Consider the following 16,897-nt stretch of genomic DNA (forward strand, 5'->3'; position numbering starts at 1 on the left):
TCCAAAGCCAAGGCAGAACCAGGGCACTAGGGCATCCTCCCCCAGACTGGCTCACCAAGGGATGAGAGGGCACAAAGAGGCTGGTCTGTACTTAAGAAGACAGTGCATAGTTCACTTAATGCGGTGGTAGTGATGATGGGGAAAGCGAGTGCATAACTAAGCTGGTGGTTGCACGCAAGAGAGGTGAGAAATATGGAATTGATGGAAGATGGGCGTGTGACCCAGAGCCTCCCTAGAGATTCCTTAGACAGGACTGGCAGACACATGTTTAAGAAGCCGCAAGAGACATTTCTGGCACTCGGGAAAAGAGAGCGAAGTGTTACTTTCCCCTTGTTAATTGTCATAGCACACTCTTCCCGCCCTGGCTCTCTAGAGGAGGACTTCATGACAAATGTTGAAACTGGGGAAGCATCAGCCTCTGTGTGGGGAGAACGGAAAGGCAGGCCATGGCGGCAGGCCAGTACCTTGCAGGATGATAAAAATACTGCTTAATACTGGCCCAGCCTGTCCATCCACTAAGCCCAGGACTGCCCAGGTAGCCTGACTGGCTGTAGGGTCAATCTATTTCCTCTCAGTTTCACATGTGTGCGTTCCTAATTCTATTCCATCCCATTTCTGTACTAATCTGTGAATTATTGGGTTTATCTGCATGAAAATTTGTATTGAAATACATAATTAAATACATAGGGTTGTATTCAATTAATTTTTACTCATTGTCAACCTATTAAAATTAATAGCCATGGCTAACTGAGCTCTATTAATTTCAGTGGGTGTACTCTGAGCAAAGGTTGTTTGAATACAGCCCATATTTGATCACAAAAAGATACATATTGGAATACACATTTTTGTCTCAGTGTGTGCAAGTCTAAGCATGTCATCCTAAAATACACAATTTTTAAAATGTATTTTGGTACATCTTTTGAGCTGAGAGCTGTATTGCAAGATCCACAGAAATACAACATGCAAAGGCTGACTATGTTCCGATCCATGTTTAAGTCCAGGAGGCAGATTAGTTCATTTAAAAATGTGAACTAAATGAAGTTCTCCTTTCCCCCTAGCAGTGTTGGCTGGTGCCCGCTGGGCTGGTGGGGCGGAAGGCAGAGAGACTAACAGTAGATGGAGCCAGAGCCAATTACAGGCACAGCCACCTCCTGTCTGGTTATAAGCAAGAAGGCAGGCAGGTGGGGGTTGGTGGGGCAATGCCTCATTTGCCCTAATGGATCAGCCTCCATTCATTGGCGATCACTTGTGGCCGAGTAAGATTGTCTTCCAAGATAATTTGGTTGGAAGACACCTGTGCGTGAATTTGTTTTATGTGGGGAGATCGGCGCACAACGATCCACACACAATCTTGACAGAAAAAGGCTTTGATCCAATGGCATGGATAGCACGACGATTGGAAGTCTTTTATCTGCTGCAGCCTTCATCTGCCTTCACAGCCATTGTAACATACACATTGTTATCCTCTACCTGTTCTGCCATTGAGGACGTTCTTGGATCGTTCTTTGTCTGGTTCCTCTCCCTTGACCTTACCACCATGGGTGACCCTGCTGGGAGTGCATGACTCCTGACGGCATCGCTCACAGGGCTCATTGGAACATGCAAGCCCACTCACCACTACAAGGTGACGATCCATTGAGTGGGAAACGCCTCTGCTGGCTCCTAACTGCAACTGCCATGGCTCTCCTCCCCAAAACCCCTTTAAGTTGCAATATCAGGAAAATGCTTCTGCAAAGCATGTTGAGCCACCTCTGAACTATGAAATTCCTGCGCCAAGCCCCTTCCAACAGCTCTCCTCAGTCTTGTTTCAGGGCACAAGTAATTCTTCCACACTGTGCATGACAGATATCGCCTGGCCATTACTATTTCTCTGGTGAAGGTGAGGCAAGCCCATGTGTATGATTATTTATTTGGAATGTTCATATCTTACCTTATAGTTGCATGAGGCTCTCAAAAATGGCTCATTTATTTATTTCATTTATTAATTGCTGCTTACAAAGCTTCTCGAAATGATTTCATAATATAATAACAACCGTAAACAAGCAACTGCACATATAAGAAGTTAAAACTGTCTAAAAACAACTGAATATATATGCACAAATTAATAAATTGCATATATACACACCCAAATTAAAGCAATACACACACACTCACAATTATGTATATAAACACAATTTCAAATAAATTCAAATACCGAAAGTCTTCCACAGGAACCAAAAAGGCAAGGGACGGTGCCTGTGTGGTATGTAACATGAGGGAGTTGCAGAAGGGAAGTGCGGCCACACTAAAGGCCCAATTCTTATGTTGCGTGGAACGGATCTCTGGAGAAGACGGGATCTGCAAGTTGCCCTCTCCTGCACAGCACAGCGATCAGCTGGGTGTCTAAGGCATGGTGGCTGAACAAAAGAGTCGTGCTTACAAAGTAAGTGGAATGATGACATTCCATAAGATTGGGGCATATAATCAGAAGTCATTTTTGCCTTCACTCCTGCCTTCCCTGGTGTTGTCAGGCAGCAGACCCACTGAGGCTCTCTGGAGGGAAGGGAAGGTGGCTGGGCAGCTGGATCTCACTGAGCCCATGATGGGGCAGGTCTTCCTCCTGTCCCACCCGAAGCACCAGTCTGGGTCACTAGGGGAGCCCTTGGAGGGGGAAGTGGCCCCAAGCCTTTTGACTGGCTGCTAAAGACCAAGTAGGACTTCCCTCCTTGCCCCCCGGCCTTTCTTTGCTCTGTCATTATTTCATGTGGATCTCCTCTTCTCTAACCATCCTGCTCAGCCACATCTCCAGAAAAAGGAAGAGTCTGCCTCACTTCCTCTCCTCTCCTGGAGCCTCCACTTCACATGTGTGTTTCCAAATGCTGATGTGACCATTTTCTAATCCTGGATAAAAATAAATCCAACCTAATTGCAGACTCTACCCTCAGATGTTCTGCAACAGCCCATTTTTCATCCTGGAAAAAAAAATGACATCTCCTCACCAGAGCAACGCAGTCACTGAAATGGAAACCTGCCCTGGGCCCCAGAGGGTGAAAGAAATGGGGTCACTAATGAGTTTTGATGCGCAAGGCTGGCTAACCATGATCCGATTACTGCAGCTGTTGTGTTCGGCACCTGGGCAAATCATGAAAGGCCTCCCCACCAGCACCACCAATCTGGGGCTTTTTAGATTAAAGTAAAGGCGACTGAGAGAAGACATGATAGAGGTGTATAAAATTATGCCCAGTGTGGAGGATATGGACAGAGAAACGTTTTTCTCCCTCTCACACAATACTAGAACTTGGGTATACCCAACGAAGCTGAATATTAGAAGTTTCAGGACAGACAACAGAAAGCACTATTGAATTTGCTCTGACAAGAGCAGTGATGGCCAACATTTTGGATGGCTTTAAAAGAGGCTTAGACAAATTCATGGAGGATAAAGGCGATCAATGGCTACTAACCCTGATGGCTCTGCTCTGCCTCCACTGTTGCCGGCCAAGGCCTCTAAATGCCAGTTGCTGGAAACTGCGAGAAGGGAGAGTGAGTGCTCTTGTATTTAGGTCCTGCTTGTGGGCTTCCTATTGGGGGCATCTGGTTGGCCAATGTGAGGATGCTGGACTAGATGGGTCACTGGCAGGATCCAGCAGGCTCTTCTTGCGTTCTTATATTATGTAGCCCCCACCCCACCTCTGAGCCCTTTCACACATTACACAGCAACCAACCTGGCTTGGACCCTGAATTCGTACTCTGAAGAAAGCTGCTGCCCATTTGGGTCTCTGATGAGTGTGCTGGTAAAAAGCGTGTGCTTTCAAGCCCCTGTTTGTGGCATTTGCCCTGTACCTTTTTATGTGTATATTTTGAATACCTTAGGTAAACATCTACATCCTCGTCTTTCAAGAGCCCTTTTGGCACATAAGCAGTATATAAACTTATTATTATTATAATAATAATTAGCAGCAGCAGCAGCAACAGTAGCGTTTGCCTGGCTGCAAGGTGTCCTTGAACTCCAATCATTCGTGTTAACGGGCTGGATGGAGAGAGGAGGTAGGAACGTCTGACCGCTGTGTGGTTGGAATGTAGCTTCCGATACAAAGGTAATGCCTCCCTGCTTAGTTTTGCCTCTGCCCCCAGCCACCCCTGGCATGTGGTCCCCACGAGGCTGCCCATGAGGGAATGTGGCCCTCAGGCTGAAAAAGGGTCCCCGCCCCTGATCTAACCTGCTTAAGAGTTCTGGAGGACTCAAATGCTTGAGCTCTGTTTTCATGGGTCTAATAAAGGGGTTGCCCTAATACACATTTTTCTCAACGGCCTTTATTTAATTTTGTGTGTATGTGTGTGTGCCATTTGTTACTTAGCAATGCCTTTCGGTAATCTCTAGTACACTTCTGTGCACAAAAGACTTCTCTGGGTCCCTTGTCCCTCTGATCCTTGAAATCACCCAGAGAACGAAGCAGGAATCTAAAAGAGGCCGATTCCAGCCAAAGAGGCGCGAGGCTTCCAGCCCTCTCTTGTTGCGAGTTAGTTACCACATGGGCTTGGAGAGAAGCTAGTGGCAAACCCCCATATACTTTGGGTAATCACACTGCAGGAGCAGACATGACGTTCTCTGTCTTACGGTAATGTGAAAAAAAAGCAAAGGGACTCGGGGGAGGCAGCATCAAATCTGCTCTGAAGATTTACAGCAACGATTGGGCTGATCTGGAAAAGCAGTTAGTAATTTCTCCAGCTTTCTTGTCTGTCAGTCTCTGGTGGTCTGGCTAGCAACTGCATGCACCAGTGGGGGGGTTGGGGGGAGGCCTTCTTTTGAAGGGGATAGGATAGGAAAGGATAGGATATTAAAAAAAATTGCAACTGGTACAATAAAAGAAAAATACTTCTGTGCAAAAAAGGAATAGAAGGAGAAAATAAACATGTAGAAGAAGCAATAAGGTAGGCTTAACTATACCAATTTCATTCCTCCAGCCTTTCTCGATGACCAGGAATGCAAAACCAAATGGGGTTTATAGCCTAGCTCAACAGAACCGCGTGGCAGAGTGCTGCTTGTATCATACCACTGCAGATGAGGTGGGCTGTGTGGATTTTAAAATGCGCCTCCGTGAAAAACTCCCTGTATTTAGAAAAGTTGCCCTAAGGCTGTAGTCCTAAACACACTTTCTAGCGAGTAAGCCCCATAAAAGATGGTGGGACCTGCCTCAAACTGAGCTGTTAACCAAGGAAAATGCATGATCGTACTCAAGGCAAATGAAATGGTTAAAAAGGAGGAACAGGGTCTTAATGTTGTAGCTGGATGTTCACAACTTGATTTCTTTTTCAGTGTGAAAAGTGCTGTGTCAAAGGTTGTGAAAGGTCTGTGAAAAAAGTTTTACTTCCGCTGTGTTTCACAAATCCCTACCACCACCCAATGCCTGCTCATTATTTCCCTCATTATTATTTTGCATCCTAAAAGACTTGTTTTAGGAATCCCTCCTTGCGTACTGCTAATGTGCATAAATGCCTAGCTTTTAAAATATAATTAAAACTCTCTTTTTAAAAACTTTATTGCAGAATTGTTATTGCGCATAAATACCTGAACATATTTTTTTTTAAATCTGGGTATATTTCCCTTCCCCACCCAAAAGTTATGCCTTCTGAGTGCCCATCCCAACAGGACAGAAAATAGGCGAAAATCTTTCTGAACCACCCCCACCCCAGTTCAGCTCAGGACTTCTGTCGCAAGGAACTCTAGAAAAAACAGACTCTTGCCAGAACTGAACTGTTGTTCCTGAATTTGTTTCAAATGATGGGAGCCAAAGAGATTTTTAATAGAATAGTCCCGCAAACATTTTCCCCACCCTGGAAATTCTAGATGTCCAAAAAAATTGGTTTTGTCTTCTCTTGTGTTGGGATATACTGTTACTGCAGTAGTCACTGCAAACTACAATTCCCATTGTGCTCTCACAAGAAAGGGATGGGGAGTTTCAGGATTTTCTGAGGCCTTGCTTTTATGGTCAGAACAAAATGAGATTTCTCATCGCATATGGACTTGATCACCAACTGTTCTATGCCGTATTTTTGGTTCTGCGACATTGCCGTGATATAGCTAATGATTGCTGTCATTGGGTTCCTTTTGCTGAATTAAGCAGAGCTGACTTAATCAACACACCGTTATCTAGCATGTAGGGCTATCTATCCATATCAGCCTTCTCCAACCTAGTGCCTCCCTGATGTTTTGGTCTACAACTGCCATCAGCCCCAGCCAGCATGTCTTGAAGAACCCATTTTATATATTGATTTTTTCTCCCTTTCAAAAGCGTAGAGAGATGATTCAAACAAGCTTTTATATGTCAAGCAGTGAATTAAGAGATGCACTCCTTTGAAGATGCTATGTAATTAGAACTATCCCTTCCAATCCCAAAGCCACAGTCACTGAGAACATCTGTTTGGATTACAGTTGTGTCAGATTTGGATGAGAGGGCTTGAGCAGGAAGAAAACACTAATTATGATTTGGGAAAAGAAAGCAAGATCACCTCATTGCTTGTTAGAGATTAAAGGGAATATTCATATGGGTTTTCTTCCATTGGGAAACACCTTTTTTTAAAAAAAACTGCAGGATTTTCTAAGGGAAGGTATGAGCTACAGGAAGGAATACCAGCTGTATACATTTGGAGTAGCTCAGTGGCAGAACATCTGTGCTGAGGTCCCAGTTTCAATCCCCAGCATCTCCAAGTGAGGACCAGGAACGAAACCTTGGAGAGATGCTGTCAGACAGTGTAGGTAATGCTGAACAAGATGGACCAACGCTCTGATAGGCAGTTCTCTGTCTTCCTGAGACACCGGTGAAAATAAGAAGGAAGGCTTCAGAAATTGCTTTCTGCATCCTCTGTAGAAATATCTGTTTTATCTTCTGCGTAAACCACTCTGGTTATAAGCGGAGAAGTCAAAGCAGGAATGAAGGAACCAGTGGACCTTCAGATGTGGCTGGACTCCACCTCTCACCATCCCTGGCAACGCTGCCTGCTGGGGATGATCGGAGTTGGAGTACAACAGCATCAGCAAACCCTGTTGTGGTCCATCAGCCTGGGACCACGGGTTCCTTGTCGCTGTGCTAAAGCACAGAGCTGTAGTAACCAGGTGATGATACCAGCACATCTTGCTGTGGGTGGGGCTGAATGTCAGGGATCAAAGTGCAGCCTTCTATCCCAGAAATGGGGATGGACAGGTCCATCAGTTTTGGTTTCTCTCACTTTCTCAGTTGTCCAACGTTAAGTTCAGTTGCAAATGATTTTCTTTTAAAATCCTAGTGAAAATTCGTAAGCATTTTCGTGCAAATTTCTCCTAATATGCACATGTTTGCATGCCATTTTGCCTGATATACATGGTCCGTATGTTTTCACTAATATATGCACTCTTTACCACACTATATGCATTTTTGGCATGAGAACTGCAATGCAAAATTTGGAAAAGTGCAAATTTCAAAGGATGGCTGTGTTTCAATCCATGTATTGTTTCAGAAAGGGTAAATTCGGTACCTTCTCATTTATATGCAAACAGAATAAAATGTCTCCACCATCCCTAATATTTCTGCCTGCACCTGCTCTTTCTTTCTTGGAAACAAAGGACCGATTTTCCCCATTTTGAAATGGCTGCATACTGGCTTCTTTTCACCGTTGGTATGAGCCTAAACATTCTCCTGCCTGAACAAGGAGACGCTAATTGATTTTCCACATGGCTTTGGTCTGGTTTCACAGGTATTAGCTCAGGAATCATTTGCAGAATGGGACAACCCCAAGAGCACTCTCCCAAGCTTGTTTCCTCCCAAGGCATGTGGCTGTTTTCATCTTGTAAAACTCCCAAATGTCTTTCCCACCCCTTCCCAACCCACAAGCAGATCCTTCACTAACAATGATGCTGTAAAAAGTGACAATGAGGACTGCAGTCCTGAGCATACTGACTCCGGAGCAAACTGCTTTGAGCTTGAAAATGAAGGGAAAGAGGGGATGAAAATGATAGACCGTTACAAAGGAGAGCTATGATTACGACTGCACAATGCATTGTGCATTGTCTGTACGTTAAAAAAAAATCCCCCTGGGACAGAGATTAGGATGACTACATGCTCCTAATGCAATTGCCAGAGAAGAAGCTGTAGGACCTATTTCTACAATTAATCATCTGTTTAAGAAATGTGTTTTATTGGAAGTATTATCCTGAAAGGAACATTTTGCAAAAGGGGACTTTACAGCAGTGCCTGAAGCCCCGGACTGTTTTGCATGCAATGTGTCCTTGTAGGACTGCAGGTTCAAGGTTTCCGATCACAAGACTGCCAGTTTCTTAGGGAAACGTTTGGCAGCCAGCTGGAGGGAGGGGGATGATTAATTTAAAGTGTTAAGTCCCTAATGGCCTTTTCAAATCCATCCTGTAAATGCAACAGAACACGATACCCTGCTCTGGAATTCTCGTTGCAACGCCCGTCAGAAGAATGTCATTTTCTGCCCAAGTCTTGCGGATTTTTCGAGGCGCATTCCAGCAGAGCAGCCATGTTGTTCAATAGCACCGAAGAGTTGCTGAACCAGAACAGCTGAGGACTGAATCACACGTGCCCTTAATAACGCCAACCTCTTGTGACAAATTGCATGCACAGCATTGTCAGAGCTTCAGAGAGTGCCAAAACCTTCCGGTGTTGTGTGGTCCAAGGCCCAGCTCTTCAGGACTCTGGTCCAGACTCCACATCTCCAGGCCACCTGCTTCCTTGAGTCTAGCAGGAACATCAGGGGAGGAAGGAACATGAATGTGCACCACCGTTCCACAGTGCCCTCTTCTTCCCTCTCCAGTTTGCCCCGCTGCGCTGACCTGCCTCCTCTTCCTCCTTGAAGTTGCCTCAAAGAAGAGGAGATGAAGCCGTGTCATGGGGACAAACGGGGCAGAGCAGTGTGGTGCACTGGTGTGTTCACCCAACCCCTTGCCTGCTCCACAGTTTGACTCCAGCGGGGGGCAGCCACCTCCCCCTTATCTAAAGCACGCAATGGTACAGAGGTGGCGGTGGCAGGAGGAACATAAGAGCATAAGCAGGGCCTTGCAATTGGATCAGGCCAAAAGGAGCCCTCCTGTGCTCACAGTGGCCAGCCAGATGCCCATTATGGGAAGCCTGCAAACAGGGCATGAGCACAACGGGGCTCTCCCCAACCCACTGCCTGTGCACGAGTTTTGGCCACACAATAGTTCCAGCTGCTCGTACAGACAATGAGGGCCCATCTTGAGTATGCCAAGCGGCAGGGTAGGGAAGGTTATGTAGTGGCAGATTCAGAAGTGCAGGGGTCCCTTCATGCTAGTCAAAGCTACACCCCCTCCCCTTTTTTCTTCTGCTGATGGGTTGAGTCCTGGCCTTGGCCAAAGGTGGTGGAACTATCAAGAGGGACCCCTCTGCTGATCTCAGCACCTGAGAGGGTTTGAACAGGAGCACACTGACTGAGACGAAATAAAAGGAAGATGGAAGCAATATAATGAAGAACTCTATAAAAGAGATGACAGGATGACAGATTCATTCACGGAGGAACCCTATGATGAAGAACCAGACATTTTAGCATGTGAGGTAAAAGCTGCTCTTAAAACACTTGGAAAAAACAAAGCACCAAGAACAGATGGCATACCAATAGAGTTGCTACAAGCAACTGAGACTGAATCTGTCCAAATTTTGACAAAAAATTGTCAACAAGTATGGGTGTTAGAACAAATTAAACCAGTACTATCACTAGAAGCGAAAATGATGAAACTGAGTTTATCATACTTTAGACACATAATGAGAAGACATGATTCACTAGAAAAGACAATAATGCTGGAGAAAACAGAAGGGAGTAGAAAAAGAGGAAGGCCAAACAAGAGGTGGGTTGATTCCAGCCACAGACCTGAATTTAAAAGATCTGAACAGGGTGGTTTATGACAGACGGAGGTCACTGATTCATAGGGTCGCCATAAGTTGTGATCGACTCAAAGGCACATAACAACAACAACTAGCTCTGAGTGTAATTTGTTTTAAACTGTTTTTAATGTTGTATTTTATATTGCTGTTACCTGCCCTGGGACCTTGTGGTGAAGTGGTGGTAGTAGTAGTAGTAATAACTATTATTATTGTTGTTGTTGTTGTTGTTCTGGACACTGCACTATAAGAAGAATGCAGACAAACTGGAACGGGTTCAGAGGAGGGCAACAAGGATGATCAGGGGACTGGAAACAAAGCCCTATGAGGAGAGACTGAAAGAACTGGGCATGTTTAGCCTGGAGAAGAGAAGACTTGAGTGGAAATATGATAGCCCTCTCCAAATACTTGAAAGGTTGTCACACGGAGGAGGGCTCGGTTCTCTTCTCGATCGTCCCAGAGATCAAAACACAGAATAATGGGCTCAAATTACAAGAAGCCAGATTTCGGCTGAACATCAGGAAAAACTTCCTTACTGTTAGAGCCATACGACAATGGAACCAATTACCTGGAGAGGTGGTGAGCTCTGCAACACTGGAGGCATTCAAGAGGCAGCCGGACAGCCACCTGTCAGGGATGCTTTGAGTTGGAGTCCTGTAATGAGCAGGGGGTTGGACTCGATGGCCTTATAGGCCCAATATTCTAAGATTCTATAATACACCCCTAAACTAGTTTTCTGTCCTCATGTGCACCAGGAGATGCGATCCCTTTGCCATTTTAAAAAAATATTTTAATTACTTGTTTTAAACATTTTTATTGATAATTTTAATGTTTTCTGTAAACCACTTAGTTTTTTTACAATCAGTTGGCATACAAATTTTGTTAAATATATAAATAATTGTTGAAGTAAGATGCAACTGCCAATCCAGTCAGTTTCTGTACATGAAGAGAGTGTGTGTGCATGTGTGAGTGTGTGTATGTGCGCGTGTGTGTGCCATCTTGCCTTTTGTCTCAGTCAGCAAAATGTCTTTGGCCAGCCCTGATGTCCAGACCACTTGGTGAATTGACTGCTCACTTCATCTCAGTTCAACTCATGTTCAGAACGTTTATCAGGACCACGGATAAAAGATCTGAGAATTTGCAAGGTTCAAACATGGTTGAGTAGATCAATCCTCTGGCCTAGGGTGAATTAGGAAGCCTGTAGTGTGGAAATGACTCTGCCCTCAAGGTCCTGTGGATAGAAAGCTACATTCTGGGGGTGGGGGGGGAGAGTAAGAAGTGCAAAATGTCAATAGTGCAAAATCTCCTGTATCAGGTCTGCTTGTGATAATTAAAGCAAATAAAAGGTAAGTCTCTTCCGACAGCAATAATCCAACAGCCATCTGTGTATAGTCTTCTCCTCTCTTACAGGGTCCTTCATGCCAAAGCAAAATGGAATGGCTACGCATCACAATTCTGTGGTTACTTCCAGAATTTTAATAATGCTGCCCACTCAAGCCTAAACTTCTCCCACAGAATTCCAGAGGCATCACAATTCCAAAGCTATATAAAGCATTAAGCAGTGAGTCATTCAAGCTCAAAGCTATGGGGGAAACCAAAACCTGTAACAGCCATGACAATGAATGTGGCAAAATCTTGAAATGAATGGAAGCCACATTTTTGTTTTCTTTCTGTCTTTCTTGGACAATGACACATTGTTTTCCACTGGGGTTGAACTTTAGGTTGTTAATGATCTGCGGCAATTGAGCCTCATGGAAACTTGGCAGTCATGAAAATATTTTCATGACTTTAAAGGTGGATATGAGGATTAGTTACTGCAGATGTCTGACTACTGTTTAAAAGGAGTTCTCCATGAGGTGCAGCAACATGGTGTGCTGAAAATGTTCTCTCCTTCATTTGGTTGGTTGGATGCCCTATCTGCAATTCAGATGCTTGGTTCAGTTGTCATATCTGTAGCACAGTGACATTTGGAATGGATGAAAAGCAAGTACCTTCTGATTTTTGCTCTTGATGACAAAGGAATTCATAATGGCAAGGTCCACGGGGATCTAGCCCCTAGGTTTATGCTGCATAATGACTGTGTGATTTTTTTAAAAAATGGGAGCACCTCAGTCACAGAGCTGAAAGGAACTGAAAAATTGGTCCATCTACCAGTCAGGCCCTACCAACCACTCTGTGTCGCAACCAGGGAGCCTGCTTGTCTCCAAAGGAAAACAGCTCCAGAAAAGCTATCTAGTGTGAGCATGGCTAAACGCAGCAGGAACAGCTGGAGGTGATGCCTAAAGAATTCAGGATGTAGGCCCACCTTTCCAAAAGGAGGGACGTTTGACACTTCCTGTTCGCTTTGTTACACACACATACACAGGCACACACCAACAAGTAGAAGAAGCACTTCATTGTAGGCTTTGGCACAAATTATGAACCTGTTCCAGTATTAGGGCTGGCCCTACCATTAGATGCAATGAGGCAGCCACCTCAGGTGGCACTTACTAGAGATAGGGAGGGGGGTCAGGAAAAGAGTTGGCGTACAGACTTGAGTGTGTCCTGCGTCCACTAAGGAGCCTGCTCCCTTGGGTGGGCGGGAGGATGTATCAGGCAGGAAAATGTCTTGAGACGGCCGTCTCCAGTATCAACCAGTGATGTGCTCCAACAGCATCGAGAGCAGGCCAGGAGCAACAGAATGCACACGTCCAGGATTTCATTTGGCCAGAAAGTCTTGCCCCTGCTTGGGCAAGTCTACCCAACCCCACCATAGACGGGTCTACTGGATCAGGCCAGTCTCTCTTCTAGTCCAGCGCCCTGTTCTCACAGTGGCCAGCCTGTTGCCCATTATGGGAAGCCTGAAAGCAGGACCTGAGCGCAAGAGCACTCTTCCTTCCTGAGGTGTCCAGCAGCTGGTATTCCGCAGAATGCTGCCTGCAACCTTACCTCGATAGTATGTGGTACCTTACCCATTGAGCAGCTTGTTCAGGGGGGGAGGGGACGCCTGACCAGATTCCAACCCCTGATTCAAAGCCCTCATCAAAGATAAGGGGGACCTTCCATCTAATCCCCCACACAATATATGAAGACCAACTCTGTTGCCAGGAAATTACACTGAGTGACGTTGTTTCCTGCTCTCCATTGCAATTTGTTTTAAAAATCAGCTGATATATTTCGGTCCCAGACTCTCAGCTCTTGCCAGATTTGGATCTGGGTGATTTGAAAAAGATTTCAATTCCAAACAGGAGTTAGTCATTGTTTAGATTTCTTTATGATTCTCGGCTGTTGTGGGGCACTGCTGGAGCCAAATGAACTCTGTCCTGCTCTGTGAATGTGCTGGGTGGCAGGGAATTAATCTCCTTTCTTATTCTGAACCAGTGACTGCAAACATCCTCTACTACAGTGTGACATGGTGTAACAAGGGTATCTGCAGTGTCCAAATATTGGAAGGTTTTTTAAAAAAAGGAAATTGCACACTTAACTGAATTGAGTCCTTACTGTAGGAATGAGGAATGTGTGGCCCTCCAGTTTATGATAGACTCAACTCCCATCAGCCCCAGCCAATGGGACAACCTCAAGAGCACTCTCCCAATGGCACAGTCCAGAAGTGCAGATGCAGCACTGTTGAAGTATTTTTTTTAGCTGTCCTCTACCAAATAGGGATGGGGTTCACTGCCTGGTTCCGATCCACTTGTATTCCGGCAGTCCGCCATTCCATCCCGATCCACCTCTTTTTTGTTCCCACTTGCTTTGGTGCTTGCCAGTTCAAACCGCTGTCATTGGTTTGGTTGCGGGGGAAATTGTGTAATATTTAACATAAATACCATGAAAACCCTATTCATAGGGTCGCCGTCAGTCGGGATCGAAGGCAGTCCATTTCCATTTCGCCCATGCAGATAACCATGGTCTTCCACGTGGTTTGTTTTTTCCTGTTTATCAAACCTACACACTGTTACAAATGCATCAACGTAGAGGAAATTATGAAGATAATTATGTAAAATTGGGGAGGGAACTGAACAAAAAATCCTTACCGATTACAGTCGCAGCCTGTTGTAAAAAGTCCACACCGATTACAGCCGCAGCCCACCGCAAGAAATCAGTGTCGGTCCCAAAAGACAGTGGACTGTCGAAGTCAGTCGGAAACCGGTACTAAGCCCAATTTAGCGGATATTCCCCCCATCCCTCCTACCAAGCCATCCACTACACTGCATTTTCAAATCACCTTGGTTTAAACTTTACACCTTTGGGGGGGGGTCTAATATGGCCTATTGGCTGCAGGTTAGCCACCTCTGATTTATGGAGTCATTTGTTGTAAGATCTGCTAACGGGGAAATTGCTCTGTGTGTGTGTGCGTGCGGTCGCTTGTGCGGTCGCACTCACTCACTGTCTATTTTTCAGTGAGTTTCTCACACAGCAGCTCCACTCAAGAGCATCATGGAATACATACATGGAGTTGTAACAGGATCCAAATCTAGGATCATGAGGAGGGCACTTTTTGTGGCTATGCCCTGTGACTCTTGGCCAGTAAGAGGAGACAATGCTAGATTAGATGGACCAATGGCCTCAATGGATGTCAGACAGCTCCTTATAAGATGATGGCCTAATATAGCCACCGCCAACCTGATGCCCTCTAAATGTTTTGGACCGCAATTGAGAGCATCTGGAGGGCAACAGATGGGCGAAGGCAGGCCTAATATCATATACACAAGCAAAGGTAAAGTTAGCCAACCATCTCTCTTCCCCTTATCATCCCCTTCAGAATTTGCATTCTGTGGTTTTGTCCAAGGGGAACGCTAAATCGTCATCTGGGGCACGGATCTCCAAGGCCCAGTTTCTACTTTCTCCCTCCATGTTTTCCCTGGACTTAAGAAGAGCCTTGCTGGAAGTTGGATTGGAGCAAAGGGGACCCACCTAGTTCACATCCTCTTCTCAAAGAGACCAACCAGATGCTTATGAGTAGCCTGCAAGCAGAACATGAGTGCAACAGCAATGCTCTCCCCACACGTGATCCCCAGCAAGTCGTATTCAGAGGAATAATGCTGCCGACACTGGAGAGAGCACATAGCCTTTGTGACAAGTAGCCGTTGATGTCCCCAACCCCCACGAATGTGCCCAATATCCATTTAAGCCATCCACATTGGCGCCTATCACTGCATCTTGTGTAAGCAAATTCCACAGATTTACTACGTGCTCTGTGAAGAAGTACTTCCTTTTGTCTGTCTTGACTCATCCAACGTTCAGCTGCACTGGATAACCCCATTGAGTCCTACTACTGTGAGGGAGGGAGAAAAACGTCCCTCTGCCAACTCACACCTACCACATATGCAACTTTTTGCTATGCTTTATTCCATCTTTCCCTGCCTTTACCTTTTCCAGTGCCAATTATGGCATTCCTTTGATGAGGTGCACCTGGCACCACACTGTTATCTTTTTGGCGCCAGGTCAAGACTTTCCTCTTCTCCCAGGCATTTTAGCATGTGTTTTTAAATTGCTTTTTAAAAATGTGTTTTTCAAATTTGTATATTTGTTTTTAATGTTTTTAATTGTTGTAAACCTCCCAGAGAGCTTCGGCTATGGGGCGGTATACAAATGCAATAAATAAATAAATTCCAGCCTAGCTTACTACATCTTGGCTTCATTCTTCAAAATATTATTGTGCCCTTTGCTGAGTAACGTTCCTTGCGGAACGCCTCTTCCGATATGAACCGGCCCGTGCACTACGTTCTGCTACGAAGGCCCTCCTCCGGGTTCCAACTCACAGGGAGGCCCGGAGGGTGATGACAAGATCTAGGGCCTTCTCAGTGGTGGCCCCCAAACTATGGAACAGTCTCCCCGAGGAAGTACGCCTGGCGCCGACTCTGCTCTCCTTCCGGCGCCAGGTCAAAACCTTCCTATTCTCTGAAGCATTTTAAGTTACACTGATTTAATTTTAAAAATGTTTATTGTGTTGGATTGTTGCTTGTATTTTAGTATTGTTTTGTTATTTATTGTATTTTTATGCTGTTTTATGTTCACCGCCCAGAGAGCTATTGCTAGTCGGGCGGTATATAAATTTAATAAATAAATAAATAAAATAAATAAAATAAATATCAGTCTGTTTTTAAAATTATTTTTTAAGACAGCCTGTAGCAATGGCGGCTGGTGGCTCCATGTCAGTGGGGCAATGGAATCCGCTCTGGGTTTTAGTCCAAACTTTCAAGGAGCTGTCCAAGGACTTGAAAGTTCAGACTAAAACCCAGAGCAGATTCCACTGCCCCACTGACACGGAGCTAGCAGCCGTCACTGGCCTGTAGATTAATTCAGTTTTTTCAGTCTTGAAATCCTATAAGACGTTTCCATCAAGCAGACCTATAATGCATGCCTTGTTCCTTCCTAAATTCTGTGACTAATACTTTGTGGGTTGAGGAGGACTGCAAAGAAACGATGGTGATTGTAAATAATTCCTCTGTACCTGCTCAGTGTGGAGCTGTTCAGTGTGTTTGTTGTGGTTGCCATTATAATTGCTGCTGTTAAATATTTTTAAATAACGTAAGAAACAACTAACAATAAGAGACCAAAGTGGACCATACAAAAATAAAATACTCTTTTTAAAAAATCTATTACAATAAGGCAAAAGAATTATACAGTTGTATTCTGTCGCCAAAGCATCAAAATATACTCTCTCATTCTATACATTTGTTTGATAGTTGACCTTGATCCATTTCTTGTACACTACGTCTATCTATCTAGAGTAGCTGCATTCCATATATTGTTAAGCCATTCATTGACAAGGCTTTCCGGTGTTTGTGATGAATTGTGTCATGTGGCCAATAAAAGACTTTCCCCCCACCTCAAAAAGCTTTTGTTTTCCTCCAGGCTGGTGGTCGGAGCCCCGTATGAGATCACTGGGCAACAGAAGACTGGAGATGTCTACAAGTGTTCAGTGAACGGCGAAGCCAACAGTACCTGTTCCAAGCTCAATCTAGGTGAAGTATTGAGATGCAATGTACTGGCAGCATCTTTCCTGTACACGACCATGGGTTGCTCAAGGGCACATGTGCATTCAC

At 44.9% G+C, this 16,897-nt stretch overlaps 1 protein-coding gene across 1 annotated transcript in view; it reads left to right on the plus strand.

Moving 5' to 3' along the window:
• Positions 1-16,897, plus strand: part of ITGA11 (integrin subunit alpha 11) — a 102,448-nt gene that overhangs the window by 22,889 nt on the left and 62,662 nt on the right. The window contains exon 3 of the mRNA XM_061595536.1: positions 16,707-16,816. Within this exon, the coding sequence (XP_061451520.1) occupies positions 16,707-16,816 (110 nt within the window). The remainder of the gene's footprint in view (positions 1-16,706; positions 16,817-16,897) is intronic.

The sequence above is a fragment of the Rhineura floridana genome, chromosome 14 (assembly GCF_030035675.1).
Source record: "Rhineura floridana isolate rRhiFlo1 chromosome 14, rRhiFlo1.hap2, whole genome shotgun sequence".
In the NCBI taxonomy this organism is placed as follows: Eukaryota; Metazoa; Chordata; class Lepidosauria; order Squamata; family Rhineuridae; genus Rhineura; species Rhineura floridana.